This window comes from Seriola dumerili, unplaced genomic scaffold (assembly GCF_002260705.1).
Source record: "Seriola dumerili isolate Sdu_G_001 unplaced genomic scaffold, Sdu_1.0 BDQW01000822.1, whole genome shotgun sequence".
Classification (NCBI taxonomy): Eukaryota; Metazoa; Chordata; class Actinopteri; order Carangiformes; family Carangidae; genus Seriola; species Seriola dumerili.
In genome coordinates, this window is record NW_019175077.1 from 143,030 (window position 1) to 162,761 (window position 19,732).

A 19,732-nucleotide genomic window follows, 5' to 3' on the forward strand; every position below is an offset into this window, starting at 1 on the left:
ATCAGTTAGTCAAACGACACCTATTATGATGATTGATTATCAAACAGAAATGGGCATTTGAGGGGCATTTTTTAACTATTTTTGGACATTTTATGAGATAAGCAAGTAATTGATTAATTGAAACAAATCATTAGCAGATTATTCTAAGAAAGACTTGATGTAAATGTTTGTCTTTTTAAGCTGTTCACCAACAGAGAATAGTGCAGTTGGATCTGATATTCATTCTGCCTTGCTTGTCTCATAGGCAATATTCAACCCGTGATTGTGTTTTCCAGGTGGAGGAGTTTACAAGTGTGTATGAGGAGGTGGACGAGGAGCAGTACTCGAAGATGGTACGAGAACGACAAGAGGATGACTGGATTATTGATGATGGTGAGTCTTACAGTCTCCTGTGTCCACAGCAGGAATATGTGCGATGAGAGGGTTTTTAATAATGCTTCTCTTCACTCAGATGGAACAGGATATGTGGAGGATGGACGAGAAATCTTTGATGACGACTTGGATGATGATGTAGTAGAAAACAACAAAGGTAAACACTAGACGTGCATTAGACACTAGTTCATGCATTTTTTTAGATTAGCAGTTGGAGCATGCACAGTTCAGGTGTCTGAATACATTTTGTTTGTGTTTGTAGGAAAACCAAGCGCCAGAGGAGCAGACTCAAAGAAAACTGCGAAGAAATCTGTGGTGGCCAAACCCAACACCATTAAGAGCCTCTTTATGAACAGTAATGTCAAGAGGCCTGCTGAGGTGTGTATTTGTTAGTGTCATTAACTTTCTTCAGTATTCGCTTCTATTACAAATTCCCCTAAGTGTCCATGTCTGTATATGGATGTTTTGAACAATTTTTTTTGTAGTCTTTTCTTTCTCAACAGTATGTTTTATATAACCCGCATGGTCTTTTTCAGTGGGTGAACTGACATACAGTGGTTCTGCAGCTGAGTTTGGAATAAAAGAAATCACTGAACGCCAGTTCTTGCTCCTTTTCTGCTCATGCATTGATCAGAAGTATATTTTTATCTCTTGTAGAAAGACGTGGACCTGTCCAAAGATGACTTATTAGGAGATATCTTACAGGACCTGCACTCTGAGGTTGGTACCACACCATCAAGAAAAGACAGATGATAATAATTAAACACAATTTATTGTCAGTATTATTGACTTAGATGAGGCTCTTAGTTGATTTATAATAAACAAGCAGGTCATGCTGTGCAAAAGCACTTGAAGAGGACAATGTTCTTACATCTTCTTTTTCTTATTTATAGCCAATTTATCCACCTCTTTACTGTCCATACCTAATCTGATAGGTTTTATATTTGCTTTTTAAATTTGTTTCCATCTCTCTTTTCCTAGAAACCTTCCCCTTTGGCTCCTCCGCCAGTGGTCACTCTGAAGAAAAAGAAGTCTCTTGGATCACCCATGAATCCCTTCTCTATCAAACCTCCAAAGGTATTCTTTAACTTAACAAAATTTTCTGTCATAGTTGAATGAAAAATTAAATAAAAAATATAAGATGGGAAGCGTCTGTAAACCTTTAAAAATTCAATTAATTGTAAAACATTATATGTAACCTCTGTAATACCAGGAGTCACCCTCGGCTACGGGGTTAAAGGCCAAAGTGATCCGCCCGCCGCCTCCTGACCTGACACCCAAGCCATCAGCCCGTCCTCCTCCATCCAAACCTGCTCTTCCTATGGAGAGGCAGAGGGCAAAAGTGGAGGAGCTGGATGAAGAGGAAGGTGAGGAAGCCTGAAACATGTGAAGAATGTGCTAGCTTTTACTTAATTTGTCTGACCTAGAAATTGAACACACTCTTACAGTTTGTGGCAATGTGTTTCTTAGTGAATGAAGCTCTGGCGTTTGACGGTGTGGACTTTGATGAGCCAATGGAGGTTGGACTTGAGGAGGAGAAGCCTGCAGTCACAGAGAATACTGAGCCTGAATCTAAAGTAGCAGCAGTGACTGCAGTTAAAGTGGAGCCCAAAGCGGAGCCAGAGGATCCTGCCCTCTTGTGAGTTATTTATCTGCTTAGATTGCTTGTACTTTTTTTATAGGATATATACATTTTCAAGACGGGGAGGAGATTTCGCTGGCTCAGTCTTAAAATGCTGCAGTTTTATCAAGTGTTCCTTTGTCTTTTTCCAGGCCCAGCAGAATCGGAAGCTCCTGGGGACAAGAGGAGGAGGGCGAAGCCAGTGAGGCTCCAGTAGAGGTACAGGTCGACTCCAGCCAACTCCCACTATTGGAGGGAGCAGATGGGGAGCAGGTTTTCCGCTTCTATTGGTTGGATGCCTTTGAAGACCCGTATACCCAGCCAGGTAAGTCATATTAACACTTGGAGTGGACACTCCCTGTGACGCCACGATCCAGTGATGCTGTTTAGATTTGTAAAGCACATCCTGATATTTTGATTTAACTGTCACCTAGGTGTGGTGTACCTGTTCGGAAAAGTGTGGATTGAGTCTGCAAAGTCTCATGTCAGCTGCTGCGTTACTGTGAAGAACATTGAGCGGACCATGTACTTCCTGCCTCGTGAATATGTAAGTCTCCTATTCTGTCATATGACTGCTAATCTCACTCTGATAGGACAGTTGATGTTGAACAGGACAGCTGTTCAGACCAGCGCATTTATGGGTAGAAATAATTGAGTGCTATGTTTTAAAGAACAACAATTGTTTTAATACTGTGTGTTTTGGACACATAACCTTTCTTTCTTTGTCGGACTAGATGAACCATCACTCAGATGTTTGCTCTTATCACTGTGGGGCCACATGTTGAGATTCTGAGTTTGTTGCCATCGCAGAATCTTAGTAACATTCACAGTATTTATATTTTTGAAATTTATAAAAGAAGATCAGATACGAGTTTGCATTTAAATCTACAGAAAGTGAACCCCAAGACTGGGGAGGTGTCAGAAACTCCTGTTGGGATGATGGATGTTTACCAAGAGTTCAATGAGATCTCTGAGAAGTTCAGGATCATGAAGTTCAAGTCTAAGGTCAGTACCAACCCTAGATACAAACTGCATAGTTTAGCATAATTGTATTTTTCTTTTAAGTGGCAAGTCTCACATGTTTGTACCTTTTTGTTTGGTTTCTGTGATTCTCTGTCTGCAGAAAGTGGAGAAGAACTATTCTTTTGAAATCCCTGATGTGCCCAGTCAGTGCGAGTATCTGGAAGTGAGATATTCTGTGAGTAGACACACACATATCCATCATTCCCAGATTGTCCAGGCCTATATTTGTTCTCTTATGATACAACATTTATCTCTGTGGTAAATATCATTTTTGCAGGCTGAGTTCCCTGGGCTGCCTTCTGACCTTAAGGGGGCGACCTTTTCCCACATTTTTGGTACCAACATCTCCAGTCTGGAGCACTTCCTCCTCAGCAGGAAGATCAAAGGGCCTTGCTGGCTTGACATCAAGACACCACGTAAGGGAGATGTTATGAAACTTGGGCTATGTGTCAAAGACTGATAGTAACCTGCATGTAGTTAAAATGAAGTTGCATGTAACAAAATTAATTTCAGTTTATCATACTGAGAAATGTTCCCTCTATATAACAATTTGATTCCCCTATTTGAGAAATGGGAGTAGTTGATATGAAAGGATTTAAAAAAAAAAAAAGTTTTCACATCCCTGAAAAATTGTCTCCTCTGTGTATGTGTTAGAGCTGATCGGCCAGCCGGTGAGCTGGTGTAAGGTGGAGGCTCTGGCCCTGAGGAGTGACCTGGTCACTGTGGTTAAAGACCTGTCGCCTCCACCCATCACTGTCATGTCCATCAGCCTCAAGACTATCCAGAACCCCAAGACACACCACAACGAGGTCAGAGCATTCACAGCTGCGCACACACTCAAAGATAGTGTTTCACTTTTATCAGGGTTCATTATGCATCATTGTTTAGCTGTGTTATTTTATGGTAGGTTTAAACAGACTGAAATATAAATTGAGCAAAGACTTGATGACATTGATATTTGTTCTTCTGCAGATTGTGTCTCTGGCTGCTCTTGTCCACTGTCAATTCTATATGGATAAAGCTCCACCTCAACCTCCCTACCAGGCCCACTTCTGCGGTGAGTTATTGACATATATATATATATATATATAATTTATTTATTTATTTTCTTTGCTTTTTTCATTTTAAATGAAATGTCGTAGAATTGCATAGGAATGTAATTGAAATAAACTGGAAGCTTATGGAAATAGTCATATTCAGTCGGATAAATATATATTAGATGCCAGTTTCATGTTTTGTTCTGTAGAATAACTTCCAGCCATAATGTGATATGGCTGAATATCATATTGTTCAGCCTCTATGAACATGGTGAACACATTTCAATGCTCAGTTTATCAGTGAGAATTAGAAAAAAATGGTCAAATTACAAACATGTAGGAATAGTTATTTCATTCTTTTTGTCTTTTCAGTGGTCAGTAAACCAGTTGACTGTATTTTCCCGTACGACTTCAAAGAGGCTGTGAGGAAGAAGGTGAGTGGCCACTTGCTATGGAGCTCAGGTTGTTTGTATTAGTTGTTTGTGTTATTTTCATAGAGATATTTCATTTAGATATTATTCTTTACAGATTTCATTAGACTTGAATATTTACTGCATTAGGACGCCTCTTTGTGGTCTGTGAATGTGAAACATTGATGGTGTGTCTCCCTCCCTCCCTCTGTTAGAATGGGAAGGTAGAGATAGCTGCTACAGAGCGGACTCTACTCGGCTTCTTCTTGGCCAAGATGCACAAGATCGACCCTGATGTGCTGGTGGTGAGTAGAAGATGCTGGGACTGAGTAATTCTGTGTGATTTTCTAAATTGATTAACATCCCTATACAAGATAATAGGACCTACAGGAAGCACAGATGCAGGTGAAATGGTTTATTGAAAAGAAAAAAAAAAATTGTATTTCCTGTAGGGTCACGACATCTTTGGTTTTGACCTGGAAGTGCTTCTGCAGAGGATCAACGCCTGCAAGGTCCCACATTGGTCTAAGATTGGACGCCTCAGGAGGGCCAATATGCCCAAATTAGGGGTAAGAAAAACACAAACCACTGTGATAGAAATTGTTTGATAGAAGCTGATTGTTTCTTGTTCTTTTCTATACTGTAATGCACGTCACTAAATGTTTCATATATTGTATGCGTTTGTATTTGTGCACGCTCGTGCCATATATTATTGCAGGGTCGCGGTTCCTTTGCAGAGAAGAGTGCAACCTGTGGCCGTCTGGTGTGCGATGTGGAGATCTCAGCCAAGGAGCTGATTCGCTGTAAAAGTTATCACCTGACTGAGCTGGCTGTACAGGTGCTGAAGACGGAGAGAGTCACAGTCCCGCAGGAAGAAATAAAAAATCTGTACAGGTGAATAAGTTTAAAAACACACCGGCACAGAACAATAGATTACATAAATCACATCCAGTATTAAATCCTTTGGGCTGTTGTAATGTCCTATGCTGTCTCAGACTGTAGCTATAAGTTTACAAAAAAAGTTTGTATATAAACTAAAATAAAGCTGTAGTCTACACACAGAAAGTTTTCCTTTTAGCTTTAGCTTTCAGTTCACTATTAGGTTAATGACTGCGCGCTGTGCTCATGTAAAAGGACGCATTCGCATGCGGCCCAGACCACTTATGAATATGGTCTGAGCGATCAGATCTCAAATGAGCCCTCAATGCATCTTGGGTGCGTTCACACTAGGGTTGTGTCGATGGACGATCGTTAGAACGATCACTGATTGCTCATGCCTTTGCAAATGTCAAGACAATATTTGACTTGTTTTCCCATTAATTTAGTTACTTATTATTTGTAGTATTAAATTAATACTAAATTGAATTTGCCTGCCACAATTTAACGTATATAAGGGCATGTAACTGACGCCTGCAACACACGATCACACACACACACACTCCGAAGAGATCGACAGACAGACAGAACATGTCATTCAGTTCAGTTTCTGATCCTGCTGCTTTATATGGTGGTAAATAGAACTTCTGGAGTCAATGAGGGACACACTCACTTATACTGTGTCAAAGTTTTCATATTGACATTTAAGGTGTATTGATTGATTTTGAGATGGCAATCATGCATTGATTAACACGCAACTTTTTTCTTTTCTTTTTTTTGCTGAGACATCAATGTTGAAATTATGTGTATCCTTAAAATATTTTTTTGTGCGTCAGTGACTCTCCTCACCTGCTCTACCTGTTGGAGTTGACATGGACAGATGCCAAGCTGATCCTCCAGATCATGTGTGAGCTCAACGTGTTGCCACTGGCCCTGCAGATCACCAACATCGCTGGCAACGTCATGGTAACATCCAAGAACATCTTCACTAATCAACCATACTATTATTCTTGCTCAGCTCAGGCAGAAAACTCAAATTACAACAATTAACATTGCAGTCACTTCACAATTGGCTGAATGTCAGGACATTAACATCCAAACGGCATACATGCTTAAAATGCATCCATCTGCCTCTCAAAACTAAAAATGTCAAAACAAACACACACGACAAAAACAAAGATGAACAGTCAAATTCCAAGTAGCAGCTTGTTCTCGCTTATTGTACAATTGTAGTACACATATTGAAAACTGAACTCAGAAACTAAACAGTTTGCAGACAAAAGAAAAACTTGGTTTTCATATGAATGAAGAGAAAAGACTTGATGCTTTAGTTTTTAAAAGCCTTTATCAAAGCTTAGTACCTGCTTGTTTTGATCAACCAGTTTGTTTCAGGGAGAACACAATGCACCAGGGTAAGATGACATTTTTCGATTTCAGTTAGACTGGAATATAAAGATACATCACCTCTCAGGCTTACTGCAGGCTGGCTCAGGTCTTGTCTGATCTGGTTTGTAACTCTTTTCCTTTTTGATAGCGTTATTTGCCGCCTTCTTCAATCACCTGATTCCTTCCTGTTTCTTTGCAGTCTCGAACTCTGATGGGCGGTCGCTCTGAGAGGAATGAGTTCCTGTTGCTTCATGCCTTCCATGAGAAAAATTACATCGTCCCAGACAAACCCTCTTTCAAAAAGGCCCAGCTGGATACGGTAAAGACGCACACAAACACACAAATTCCTCTTTTTTTCTAATATAGTCATGTCACCAATGTTCTTTGTTCCCTTGTCCCAGGCTGAGGGAGATGAAGATGTGGATGCAGGGAAAGGCAAGCGGAAGAAGAAGGCAGCCTATGCTGGAGGTCTGGTGCTGGATCCTAAAGTTGGTAAGCACGTGTTTGAAGTCTTACTTATTTGTGTCATGTGTCCGTGTGTTTTCATATTTCTATAACCACCCTCCGTCTCTTTTGCCCCTTAGGTTTCTATGATAAGTTTGTGCTGCTGCTTGACTTCAACAGCCTGTATCCATCAATTATCCAGGAGTTCAACATCTGCTTCACCACTGTACAGAGGGAGGCTCACAACAAACAGAAGAAGAATGAGGTGTGTCTATTTTTTGTTCAAATGCTTGCTGCAGGAGCAGGTGTGTTTGTATGACCAAATGATTTAATAATCAGACTATCTTATGAAGACCAGACATGTTTTAATTGATTAATCACAATGCCCAGGAACAAAGATGAACACAGCCTCACTTTTTTCCCCAATGAAAAGTTCCTGCTCATTTAATTCTTGTTTCCATGGTAATAGGAGGACGAGCCGGAGGAGATTCCTGAGATTCCAGATTCTGACCTGGAAATGGGAATCCTGCCAAAGGAAATCAGGAAGCTCGTCGAGCGGCGTAAACAGGTCAAACAGCTGATGAAGCAGCAAGACATCAACACGGACCTTTACATGCAGGTACACATACACTTGTTTATACAATTCAACACAACTACACATATGTGTGACAGTGTACATGTATATGTATACAGTTTTTGCATACTCATAACAGCAACACACATACACAGCCTATCCATGTCACTGACACAGAAATAAACATACACCAAGGAAATTCCTATATTTTAGTTGGTATGGATACAAACCTCTCTCTGTTTATATTGAAAGGTTCTTTCCTGTTCAGTGCTATTGTCATATGGAGTATCAGTTAGAGGGAATACTCCTCGCAAAATCTTTTGATTATTATATATTACACTCGCTCCTCGGATGCTTGAAAGGAGGCTATAAAAAGTTTGTAGCCTGCTGTAAGCCTCCTGTAAGTTCTAATCAGTTTAAAGCAATGCCATTTACAAAGACTACGGTTGTTTATTTTTTTAATGGTGGAAAAACATTTCATAACATTCACAGAAACTTCTCAAACCAGTGCTGCAGCGTAACTGACTTCTTCTCGGTCTATCTGTATGTTTTTTTTTTATGTTCCAGTCATTGTTTTCCCAAAATATGGATAAAAATACTTTGTGTTGCACTGTTGTTCTCTTTGAAATTTCAATGCTGTGCAGCGAGGAGCATATTTATTTAAGCACATATTGATGAAACGAGTGTTTGGAACATACTGAGCGCACAGATGGACAGAGTAATTTAAAAAGATGTTTAGTAGGCGCCTTGATGCTCTCTGACAAAATGGTCAACCATTTTCATTTACCTTAACACAATTTTTATCCTATAAAAGCGTAGTTACGTTGTATTTTGATTATAATTTTAAAATGTGCAAATGCTTGTATCTGTTTGGCCTAATTTAAGTCTGGTTGTTCCTCAGTATGACATCCGTCAGAAGGCTCTGAAGCTGACTGCTAACAGTATGTACGGCTGCCTGGGATTCAGCTACAGTCGATTCTATGCCAAGCCGCTTGCTGCTCTGGTCACACACAAGGGTAGAGAGGTGAGTCAAGCACTTATATATACATACACACTTTAATGACACTTTAATGAGCCTTTACAGACACACAAAGTTTTAGCTGTCACAGCTGTTACAATGTAGCTATGTCAGCTGATAACTAATACAGGTTCAAACTACAAAGGCACTGACCAATGTCAAACAACATACACCAAACCTCAGAGAAAAAAAATCTAATTCATAGCAAATGATCTGGATCTGCCCCAAAATTTAATGGGTTTGTCCCTGGTCCATGTCCCATCTCTCCACCAAGTTCAGGGAAAATTGGTCCTGAACTTTTTGTGTAATCCTGCAGACAAATAGAAAGACACGAGTGAAAACAACCTTCTTGGCAGAAGTAATAAACTGAACTAAAAGAAGCTTATGGTTAAACACAACTGGTAAATTTCATAAGGTACACACAGAGCGAGAAAGCAAGGGCATACAAAGACACAAAACAGACTCAGACTCGCTGAAAACAGAAGAAGCCCAACAGTCCTTTCGTGATTTAAATTCTAGTCTTCAGAGTGGACTGCGTGCCAACAGGAGAATGCAGTATAAGTTCAAATACTGCAATTTTCATCCACAAGAGGGCACTGCTACATTAAATTCCACATGAGCACCGCTCCTCCCTCTATTCCATTTTGTTTCAGACTTTTTTTCTCATCTTCTGTTTCTTTTTTGGTTTTCTCCTGTCTCACATTTGTCATCCTTTCTCTCTACAAAATTATCTCGTTCTCTCTCACCCTGTGCCCTTCCTCGTTCTAAATATGATTATTCCTTCAAGTTCATTTTGTCAGAACAAGAGTCCTGCTGCAGTGTCTGTGATATCAATAGTCCTGTGTAAGTATTTTCCAGTAACAAAATGCCACAGGCACACACATGAAACTCTCGCTCACCCCATGTAAAGTCTGATTGTGTAATGACTTCGTTCAACACACACAAATGGAACAACATGGGCGTGCACGCTCAATAAATTGGTGCAAAGCTGCATGTGTACTGCATGACATAAACGGCTAAATCTGGTATTGTAACTGAACACCACACACACACACTCTCTCTCCCACCATGTCAGTGGTAGTACTCATGTTCATTTAATGAGCTCTAACAGTACACATCCTCAACAGAGGCGTCGGGCTTTGCCTCAGGGGAGTACTTCATTAAGATCCCCTTACACACTCATTGTGTTCCCTAATAGAGGGCAGGGCAGTAACTCAGTGTGTGTGTTTGTTGTTTTGTCAGTCGGTTTGTGCCTCAAGTCACGCTTGTTTGGCTGACAGAGCTACATTGTAAAAGGTGTGTACTTGATTTGCTGGTACAGGTGGGAGTTTCTCCCCCTCCAGACATACTGCTTATATCTTTGTCAACTGCCAGAGGTAGATGGGTTAATTACATTTTACCTCCTCTATGCTTTTTTTCACCCAGGAAGCATCACTGGTCTCAGACAAGAAGTAGGCTACACTTCCACTGTCTGAAATGGTGCCATTATTGCACTTTTAAAGTTGTGTGCAGTTGTGTTTAACCAAATAATTTGGGCAGCTAATTCAAGGCTGCATTTCTTATTTTAAACAAAGCAGGCCATAATGAAATATAATTCCATTTTCACTCATTCTTATGTCAATAAAAACTCCACTTAAGGAAGAAATCAGCATATATGTAGCGAGGTACAACTACCATCTCCAAAAATTTCTTAATGAATTAATCTTTGTAAAACTTTAACTGAAATTTCTTCAAATAGCTGTTGTAACATAGTTCAAGTGTTCTGTAGCCAAGTGGCAGCAGTTTGGGATCAAAAGTCCGATATTTACCTCATTGTCTCTCATATATTCTTAACTGACAACAGTGTTTGCACCATACATCGCATAAAAACTAATAAAGTGATACTCATTGTTTTGTGAAAAATTGCAATATAGTGATTTACATAATATAGTAAATTACAGAAATTAAAAAAGTGAATGATAAAAAAAAAAAAAAAGAGGAACTGGAACCAAAACCAAAACATTCAAAATAGATAATAGCTGTTTAGATTCTATTTAAATACTGAAATGAGAAGTTTTATTTTAAAGCATAAGGTTGACGACATTATTCATTTTTATCATCATCATTATGTCAATAAATCCTCAATAAATCCCATTAGATGAACAAAACTAGACGGAGTCTGTTTCTTTGAAAACAAGCCACAAATATTTCTTAATAATATCATTTTAAAAAAGCCAAATAATTCTCTAACACTGCCAAACCCTGGTTTTGGCAAATGTTGCTCAAACAGGAATACATATTTATTACATATTTATTGCGGAATATTTGAGCTCCAGTCAGTATTTATGTGGTACATAATATCACTAGCCTTGTCCTGAGGTTTTGTTGGAAATGAGTTGATTTAAAGCTGCTCTTTTTAAAACCTGCTGATGGTCTGCACTGCTTTGATTTGGTTTCTCAGCCTTCTTAGGTTACCCAGTGTGCTGAAGGGACAGTAAACAAATTGGATTGTATTTTATTAGGACTTTACTGTCTCAGTACATGGCATACAGTGGCGAGTGACATGAAAGACTGGGGAGACCTGCATCAAAAGGTCATCAGTCAGATCTGAAGCCACAGGGTGCTGAGCACATAGCATAGACCTTCACTTGCTGAGGTGGCAGGATTTCCCACGTTGCACGATCTTAGTGTTTTGTTTACTTTGTATCTATGATCAAAGAACACGTCTATTTTTACTGCAGGTTGTATGTTTGGGGAGATCACTGCATCAACACGACCAGGGAGTCCCACAGTAAATAAGATATGTTGTTGAAGTAATTGAGTACTCTTGAAAGTCTGCATTTGTTTTTGATAAAAATTCTACAAAAACAACTAAAACCCTCAAATTAAATCAAAATTTCCAAATGGCTGTGATCCAGTTGGTCAAATTCAGTTACTCACGACTGTTTAAAACGGTATTAAGAATTTTTTTTACATTATATTTCAGTTAATGTAAGTAATGTATCGGATCCTGCTTTGAAGTTACAAAAGACTTTTGCTTATCTGGAATAATAAAACTAAAAAATAACTCTTATAAAACTTGGCAGGAAGTGTCCCCTGCACATGAGGTGTCACACGCTGACCACAAGTACACTGGCTAGCCTGGGCAAAGCGACGAGTGGTATGGTGCAAGCAATAGTTTGAACAAATTGGAGCAGCTTTATTGAATTTGTGTCGAGCTTTAAAGTGAAATGGCCGTAAGCCAAGTAGTTCTTGGTAGTTTCCGACTGCAGCAAGCCAGAAAGGCCAGCTGGCATTTATAGCGGGGTTTCTAGTGTATTTGTGGGTATTGCTGTTTGCACCCCCGCCCCCATTTTAATCGTCACATTTGCACTCAACTTTCATGTCATGATTTAGGAGGCTTTTTATTTTTGCAATTGTAACACGTACACTGACTGCTACTCGGTGTGCAGTGTAAATCCACCCTCCCGCCACTCAACGCGTTCCCGTAATCTGTTTGGACGAGGGTTTCGGGTGAATGTGCATGTGTTCTGTGTATTTATTGATTGGCTTAGCTCTCACCTTTCTCTCACTCTCATTTTAAATTGAGGCCTAACCCCCAGTGGCAGGGCGGGTCAGGCCAGGGGCCACAGTGGTTTCTCAGCCCGGGGAGGGTTTAGATGAGGAGGCTTAGAGGGGGATGACAGACCCTTGGCTGTGGTTCTTCTGATCAGATTTGCCAAGTTAAGAGGGGGAAAGCCCCCACTTATCAGTCCCCCAGCCCGACTCCTCTGTGTGTTTCTTGAGTATATCTTCTAACTATCCGTGTGTTGGTGTGTGTGTGTGACAGTGAATGCTCATCCATGTGTGCGCACAAGTGCTACTGGCCGAACTCTGCCCTTTGTCGGGGGACCATTTGTTGTGGCCCTCCTCTGTCCTGGTATGTGTGGGTATTAAGGGGGGGATGATGGGTATTAAGAGGAAGGTGAAGGTTTAGAATTACACAGGCGAGGGTCCACCACAGATTGATGTCCCCCTCAACCCCTCAGCGTTATTTTGAGTTCTTTTGTATGTTCGCCAGAGAACAGTTGGGTGCAGAGAAACAGATACATGAAGCACACACAAGTTACACACATGTGGTTATAATAGACTGATAAAAGCATTTGTCACGCCAGTAAGACTTTTATTGCCCACCGACTGCTGGCTGGTGGAACCTTGACTTCATCTGACAGTTTAACCTGATAAATACAGTGGAGTGTTGGACCCTATGGACCTCAGACTGTGGGACCCCTTAGTACATCAAGCTCAACATAGGAAAAGTAGAATTTTCTGCAAATGTGCTTCTAGATAAAATCAGCTGCAGGAAAAACTCTACAGCATTTTGCTGGTGACTGCCGTTAATTTCCAATCCCAGTGTTAATGTTGCTGGTCATAGCAAATGGAGAAGAACAGTCAGGAGCACCACAAAAGCTGATATGCTTTAGGGGTTGTTCCTTTTTCCCTCTGGTGTCTCTTTAAATTTAAGTCAGGACACAGGATGAATCAGAATTTTTTTTTTTTTTTTTAAATTTGCCACTTTTGGACATGATTTGTTTTAAAAATCACAGACTTCCTCTTGTTGCTGAGCACAAACTGTATGTGTGTGTTGGTGTGTATGTCCTCTTAAACGAGTGATGTTAACAACAGAGGCCAGTGGAAGCCGCTGATTGTTGCGGAACGCAGATTGGTTTGACCTTTGGCCCTTTTGCCAGCAAATCTGACAACCATTAGCAGGTGTGTGTGTCTCGGGATGGAGGATGACTCCTGAAAGCCATTCTGCTGTAATTGAGTCTCTGTCCTTGTGTTTAAAAACAGCCTGACAGGACCTCGTAGTTGACATTATTGGATGGCATGCAGAGTGAAGGATAGAAGTGGGCTTGGGTAACAGAGCCGAGGGTGTGGAGAGGTCAAAGTTTGGTTTAGGTTAAACCTCTGTGTACATGTGTGTGCATGCGGCTGTAATGAAGTCTGAGTAAATATTGTTGCCCCCGGTGTCCCTCGTTTAGGTTCTGTATCATTGCTCGTGTCCCAAGAATCACAAATCATTTCTCTGTATCAGACACAGGAATACCTAAACCACCTTATCATGTCTCGTCTGTGTGTGTCCGTCTGTCAGGCTACAGACTGGTGATGTGTGAGGAAACATTGTTGTCCCCATTTCTTTCATGCAGGGTCTCAATCGCTGCCGCTGTCTCAGAATCACGGGGGTCATTTTTACATTTCCCCGAATTAGACATAAGAATACATAAGCCTGCTTACGCTTGTGTGTGTGTGTGTGTGTGTGTGTGTGTGTGTGTGTGTGTGTGTGTGTGTGTGTCCGTTGGTGTGTGAGTATAGCAGGAGAACCAAAAGCGAACCATGCGCATGTCCGTGTCTGGGGAAATGAGGGCTGCATGTTTCCATGGTCCTGTAGTCCTCTTAAAGAGCTGGCTTTACTCCTGATAGGAGTGGACTTAACAAATAGTCACATGGGAGCAGCGCTGCTATTTTGGCTACATTAGCTTGTCTGCGAGGGCTGACAGTGGACAGGACAAGGTTTCAGAATCTAAACTGCGACTTTAGTAACACCTACTAATGAGGCCATGTGAGACTGGGCTAATGGCGGGGATTATAATTGACAATGGATTGATCTGACATCTGCTGTCTTTATCAGGGTCACTGATAGAGTTGAAAATGAGAGGATAATTAGTAAATGGTTTTAACTGACTTGGCAATTTGTATTAAAATCCTCAAATTTCTTGATTTATGACCTAATAAACTTGATCCTCTGATCTTCTTTACGGCATCGTATTCATGGTAAAGGAATTAGGAGAATGATCGAGTATGTAGCTTTAGATTCCCGTTTGTGAATAATTTTGCAATTGGTTAAATTGACATTAAATTAAATGACTATTTTGATAATTGGTCAATTTTTCACATGATTTATTAAGTAAAGAATACCAGATATTTGCGGTCTACAGCCTCTTATGTGAGGAGCTGCTGGCAAATGTAAATTCAATAAATCATCAATTGATCATTTAAAAAAAATCTCTGTTGACTACCTCCATGCACATAACTTATTTGCCTGACATTTTAAAAATTTATCAGTGACTACTTGCATGAAAGGAGATTTAGTGACACATCAAGATGTGTTCTTTCCAGCTATTAAAGGACCATATTTTTTAATTGAGCAGACAGCAATAGGATTGTTGTCATTGTCAATTTATTTTCGATGAACGCAGGCGTTTGTGATCTCAGCCGGTTGTATTAAATCACACACAGCTTTACTACGGATTGACCCTCCCAGCAGCAGACGTGAGAGCACAGCTATGGCATCTGCCAGGACAGGTGTGTGTGTCTTTGCACTGGTGTATGCAAGTGAAATCGTTTTAGCGAAAGAAGGATTTCCATTCTCTGTGGGTTGTGTGCACATGAGAGCTCACACTAACAGAGAAGAAGTCTTTAAATCTCATGCATCTCTGTATGTGCATGTGTGTTAGCGAAAGAGCGGGTCTTTGTGTTTGTGTATGTGCACACATACTGCTGCGCCTTGTGTACGTGTTGTGCGTACGCCTTCCCAGTGGTGTGTTCCTCCACAGGTGCTATTTCAGTCGGTCGACTGTCATCCCAAAATGCTTTTCAGCTGAGTGCTTTTCAAAACAATCGTCACTGGTGCCCCAGGCTCTTTTTACAAGGGCCCTCTGCCACACTGAGGTTTAACATGCCGCCTCTGATCTGCTGATCAGCAGAGGGGTGCATGGTACATGTGTGTGTGTGTGCTTGTGTGTGTGTGTGTGTGTGTGGAGGGGTTCAGAATGTAGAGACTGAGGGTGGACCTTGATGCTCTTTTGTCTGCTTATTATTCTGTCTGTATTATTTTTATTGCTTCTTTTCCATATGCAATTTGTCACTCAACTAAGCAAGTCAATTAAGACTAATATTCTGACTAAAAATGACAGCCTGGCAACAGACAAAAGATATTTTGATGAAGAGGTGGGGGGAAGTGGATTGAAATAAAGATTATATGAGAGCGACATGAAAACAAAACTCATAAATCTCTAATACATAAGGCCACCAAATAGCTTAACAACAGCTGGGAAAAGGCGGATATCACAACAAGGCTGAACCACTCATCAATTAGCATGACAGGGTGCAATAACGCACAGCTAATGGGCACACAGGTGCACATGCAAAGACATGAGATATTGTTAAAAGCACAAAATTACAAGCTATGAAAAGTCAAGTCAGAGACGGTGGGCAAATTCAGATTGTTCTTTTTTTAAATTAAAACTGAGTGTTATACTGTATGGCTTTGTAAAAATATCAAACCTCCATTTCACTTAAACCAACTTGATTTGTTCTGAAAATCTTGATTTGGGTTTATTCAACTGCACTGGTCGACTGGACAAGATTTGTTATTTATCATGGACCTGTGCTCCTGTAGTTGTCTCCATCTGTCTTGTTTTGAGTGTGACACACTACGGCAGCACCACTTAACCAAACTACATCTTTTAGCAACATTGGCAGGGGCAGGTGCCATAAAGTCGGTGCCCCCAAGTCTCAAGGCAGATTGTTGGGTACATAATGTTTTATAAAAAATAAAAAAAAAGTGGGGAGTATAAAGAAAAAATGTCAGCTATAAACTGCAAGTCAAAATCCAAAGTTCTCTACAGTGGTGTACTACTGGCGGGTCTGAAAAAACTGCAACCATAGTTTCTTAACGCTGCCATCTGTTGCAAGTTGCAGGTTTGTCTAAAATGTTTTAAGCACTTTTCAGTTTAGTGGGCCTGCAGTGCTGACAAGTGTTACTATCACATCATTTAGAAGGCACAATGTACAGTTTGTGTCGCTTTCCTCTCGACAAAACAAACACTGGTCCGTTTTAATGTTTGGTTCAGTTCGATTGGGCTGGTCTGAGACAAACTCTAGAGCAGACCAAACAACTGGTACACTTCCGTGCAGGCTCTTATATGGTTCTTTGTGGAGCGAAAGCAAAGCAGAGCAACTGCAGGCCTTTATGATGGTCGGTATGCAACATTCACCACCACCAGCTCTCAGCAAGATAAAACTGTAAAGAGGTGTTGATTTAATTGTTTTGATCATTTTAGAGGATGCAATGTGTGCTGCTGTGGAGCTGTATTGCATAATACAAAGAGGTGTGACTATTGTGTAGGCTACAGTCATTGACTTGAAAAGGGGTGGACAAAATAGTAGAAACAGCTCAATGTAACACAATACAGTGTTACAGTTTCACAGACTACATTCGCTAAAATGGTCGAATAGTTGAATCAACACCTCTTCACAGTTTCACGAAAAACCGTACATTGAAACCCTCATGAAGGGAGGCTTTCTTGCAGGATTGTTGTCAGTTTTAGCAGGATGTTCCTAATAAACTGCCAGCTGAGTGTATATTGTGGCATAAAAGAGAAGGATGAGGAGGGGTAGGGATTATGAATATAAAAAAAATCAGTTTTTCTGCCTACAAATATTCTATTCTGATCCTTCACTCTGTTGGGGGACTTGTCAGTGAGCCACTCAATTAGTGTCCAGTCTAATTACACTGTGTTAACACCAAGGAGCCTAGAAGTGAAAGGCAGAAACATAGGAAGTCATGTTTTATTGTGCGATAAAGAGAGAATTGGTAATTGGAAGATTTTAACTGATTTTATAAATTAACAGAGTAGAAAATAGGGCAAGAGAAGGAGAATCCACTTGTTGTAGATCTCAAACTGTTAAAGATCAGATCAGACTGAAAAAGTGGTTAATAAAAACTAAAAGAGAGTTGTTGTTTTTTTTGTCTAACCGTAACTCACGGGGATAAACAATATTGTCATCATGATGTCATAACTGCCCAAAAGTTCTATTTACAACCATAAAAAGCAGCAGTATTAGAAACTAAACTAACTGACGTGGTCCGTCTGTATCGATCTCCTCCGCTGTTAAATCACAGCGCAGCTCCTACACACAACAAGCAGCGCTTCAGTGACAATCAGCTGGTTGGAGTGAGTGTGTGTGCGCTGGTGTTGCAAGCATGATTATGCGCGAAACTATGGCAGGGCAAAATTTTTAGTATAAATTTAAAACTACAATGGGGAAAACAAGCCAAATATCATCTTGACGTTGGCAAAGGCATAAGTTATGGGCAGTCGTTATGATGATGGTCGTTCACCAGTATGATCGTTCATCCCTACTTCCAGCCATTGATTTTGGTTAAAAACAGCTCAAAACTGTTGCAGATTAATTTTCTGTCAGGAGGCTAATGAATTTATTGTTATGTAATTTTACATTGCAAGCCCTTTTTGATAGTTTTGTTGATGTGGATACAAAGACGCAGTCGTTTTATTGGAAAGAATTACACAATTTGTGGATTACGTGAAGTAATACGAGTCCTCTGTCGAGCTTTTTCAGTTGTTTGCCCCAGTATGAGTGGCATTCACGGTGGTGACTAGTGTAGTCATCAGAGGGAAGACACACACACACACACACACACACACACGCACGCACGCACTGTTTTTACCCCCCGGGGATATGTGTTTGCATTGGTCCATATTGTATGTATGTGTTTAAAGATGAGCGCACACACATACACAACAACACACACACACACACACACACACACACACACACACACCATCAGTTGCACACATTCCAGCGTCATGGTCAAACGACTTGTCTTTCACATGGCTCATTCCTTAAAGCAGTCTGTCCTGCTGGAAGTGACAGCATATGGAAAACCTGTCTAAATGAGTCCACACATCAATTACATCAACACATTCTCACCTCGCTCGCCTCCCCCTCTCGCCTCACTTTGCACTCTGTCTCTGTCTTTCCCACATCTCTCTATTCATCACTTCTCTGCCCTTTCCTTCCGTCTGTTCTCTGATCATTCCTCAGAGCCTCCGCTTCTATCTCTCTCCTCTTACAACACTTCTATTTCCCTGTTTTATCATAGCGAAACCGATTACAGAAGAGCTTGCATATCTTATAAGAAAGGCAAAATTTTAACAAAGATTTTCAAATTCAGTATACGCAATGAGACAATTGAAATTTATCAACATTCAGAGTTTTTGCCATTGTGCTTATGCTGAGCTAAATCTCTCATCAGTATCTGTAATAGGGGGCGTTCAGACTGAAAACAACCCTGCTTTAAAACAACGCAAGGGGCTGCTTTGAAGGTGGTGTGTTGTTTCAGGTATCAGCGAGACAACGGAAATATGATCCAGGGCCGTCTGGTCAGAGCAACGGATTTATGAATTTCAATGTTTGCGCAACAATTTATAACACAGTGTGACAGAGTTTAACTTTTTATCTTTCATTCTAGGTATTGTGAATAAACAGTAAAAATACAGCTGCTACGTAACAAAGTGATCTACGAGGACTGTGTGCTTGCATGGGTTCATCTGGCCATAGCAGCACCTTGCTTAGTGGCGCGTTGTAGAAAAAGTTATGCTACGTATCAAGTTTGTTGATAGATGCACCCCTCCTTTTTTTTTTTTAATGGGACTGCTGCATACTGGCCAATGCAATTCAAATGAATGAGACTGCTGTTGTCTGTGTGAATACAGCTAGGGTGTATCAGGTTTTTGGGGAGTGGTTCACATCAATGAACAGGAGTTCTCTCTGGCAGCAACGGATTTATAGAATCTTTTCATCAATGTAATGAGGTACCTTGATTTGTCAGGTATTTAATTCGCTGGCTTAGCCAAAAACAGACCTTGCAGTCTGATCATTTATCCATAAATGTTTTCTCAATTGTTCTAGTATAATGATACCGTAATAAATTGCTGTTATAGTAGGTTTTATTTGCACACTCATTTTCATGTTTGATACAGATAAAATGGCTTAGAACAACCTTTACATTTGCAGAAGGGACCTTTGGTTGCGGGGACAGAGCTGTCATTTGCATCTGTAGGAAAATTGCATACTTCATATGCAGGTAGTATCTATGCCCTGATTTTCCCATTCTGACCCTTAGTGCTTTATAGCCATTCTTAT

General features: G+C 40.5%; 1 protein-coding gene across 1 annotated transcript in view; it reads left to right on the forward strand.

Moving 5' to 3' along the window:
- pola1 (DNA polymerase alpha 1, catalytic subunit) overlaps nt 1-19,732 on the forward strand; it is a 54,627-nt gene that overhangs the window by 1,220 nt on the left and 33,675 nt on the right. Inside the window, exons 3-26 of the mRNA XM_022766271.1 lie at nt 276-372; nt 452-529; nt 635-750; nt 1,030-1,092; nt 1,354-1,449; nt 1,586-1,739; nt 1,843-2,011; nt 2,146-2,318; nt 2,428-2,540; nt 2,885-2,998; nt 3,117-3,191; nt 3,294-3,432; nt 3,671-3,825; nt 3,989-4,073; nt 4,426-4,487; nt 4,679-4,768; nt 4,916-5,032; nt 5,182-5,357; nt 6,176-6,305; nt 6,925-7,044; nt 7,127-7,217; nt 7,310-7,434; nt 7,639-7,788; nt 8,645-8,767. Of these exons, the coding sequence (XP_022621992.1) occupies nt 276-372; nt 452-529; nt 635-750; nt 1,030-1,092; nt 1,354-1,449; nt 1,586-1,739; nt 1,843-2,011; nt 2,146-2,318; nt 2,428-2,540; nt 2,885-2,998; nt 3,117-3,191; nt 3,294-3,432; nt 3,671-3,825; nt 3,989-4,073; nt 4,426-4,487; nt 4,679-4,768; nt 4,916-5,032; nt 5,182-5,357; nt 6,176-6,305; nt 6,925-7,044; nt 7,127-7,217; nt 7,310-7,434; nt 7,639-7,788; nt 8,645-8,767 (2,811 nt within the window). The remainder of the gene's footprint in view (nt 1-275; nt 373-451; nt 530-634; nt 751-1,029; nt 1,093-1,353; nt 1,450-1,585; nt 1,740-1,842; nt 2,012-2,145; nt 2,319-2,427; nt 2,541-2,884; nt 2,999-3,116; nt 3,192-3,293; nt 3,433-3,670; nt 3,826-3,988; nt 4,074-4,425; nt 4,488-4,678; nt 4,769-4,915; nt 5,033-5,181; nt 5,358-6,175; nt 6,306-6,924; nt 7,045-7,126; nt 7,218-7,309; nt 7,435-7,638; nt 7,789-8,644; nt 8,768-19,732) is intronic.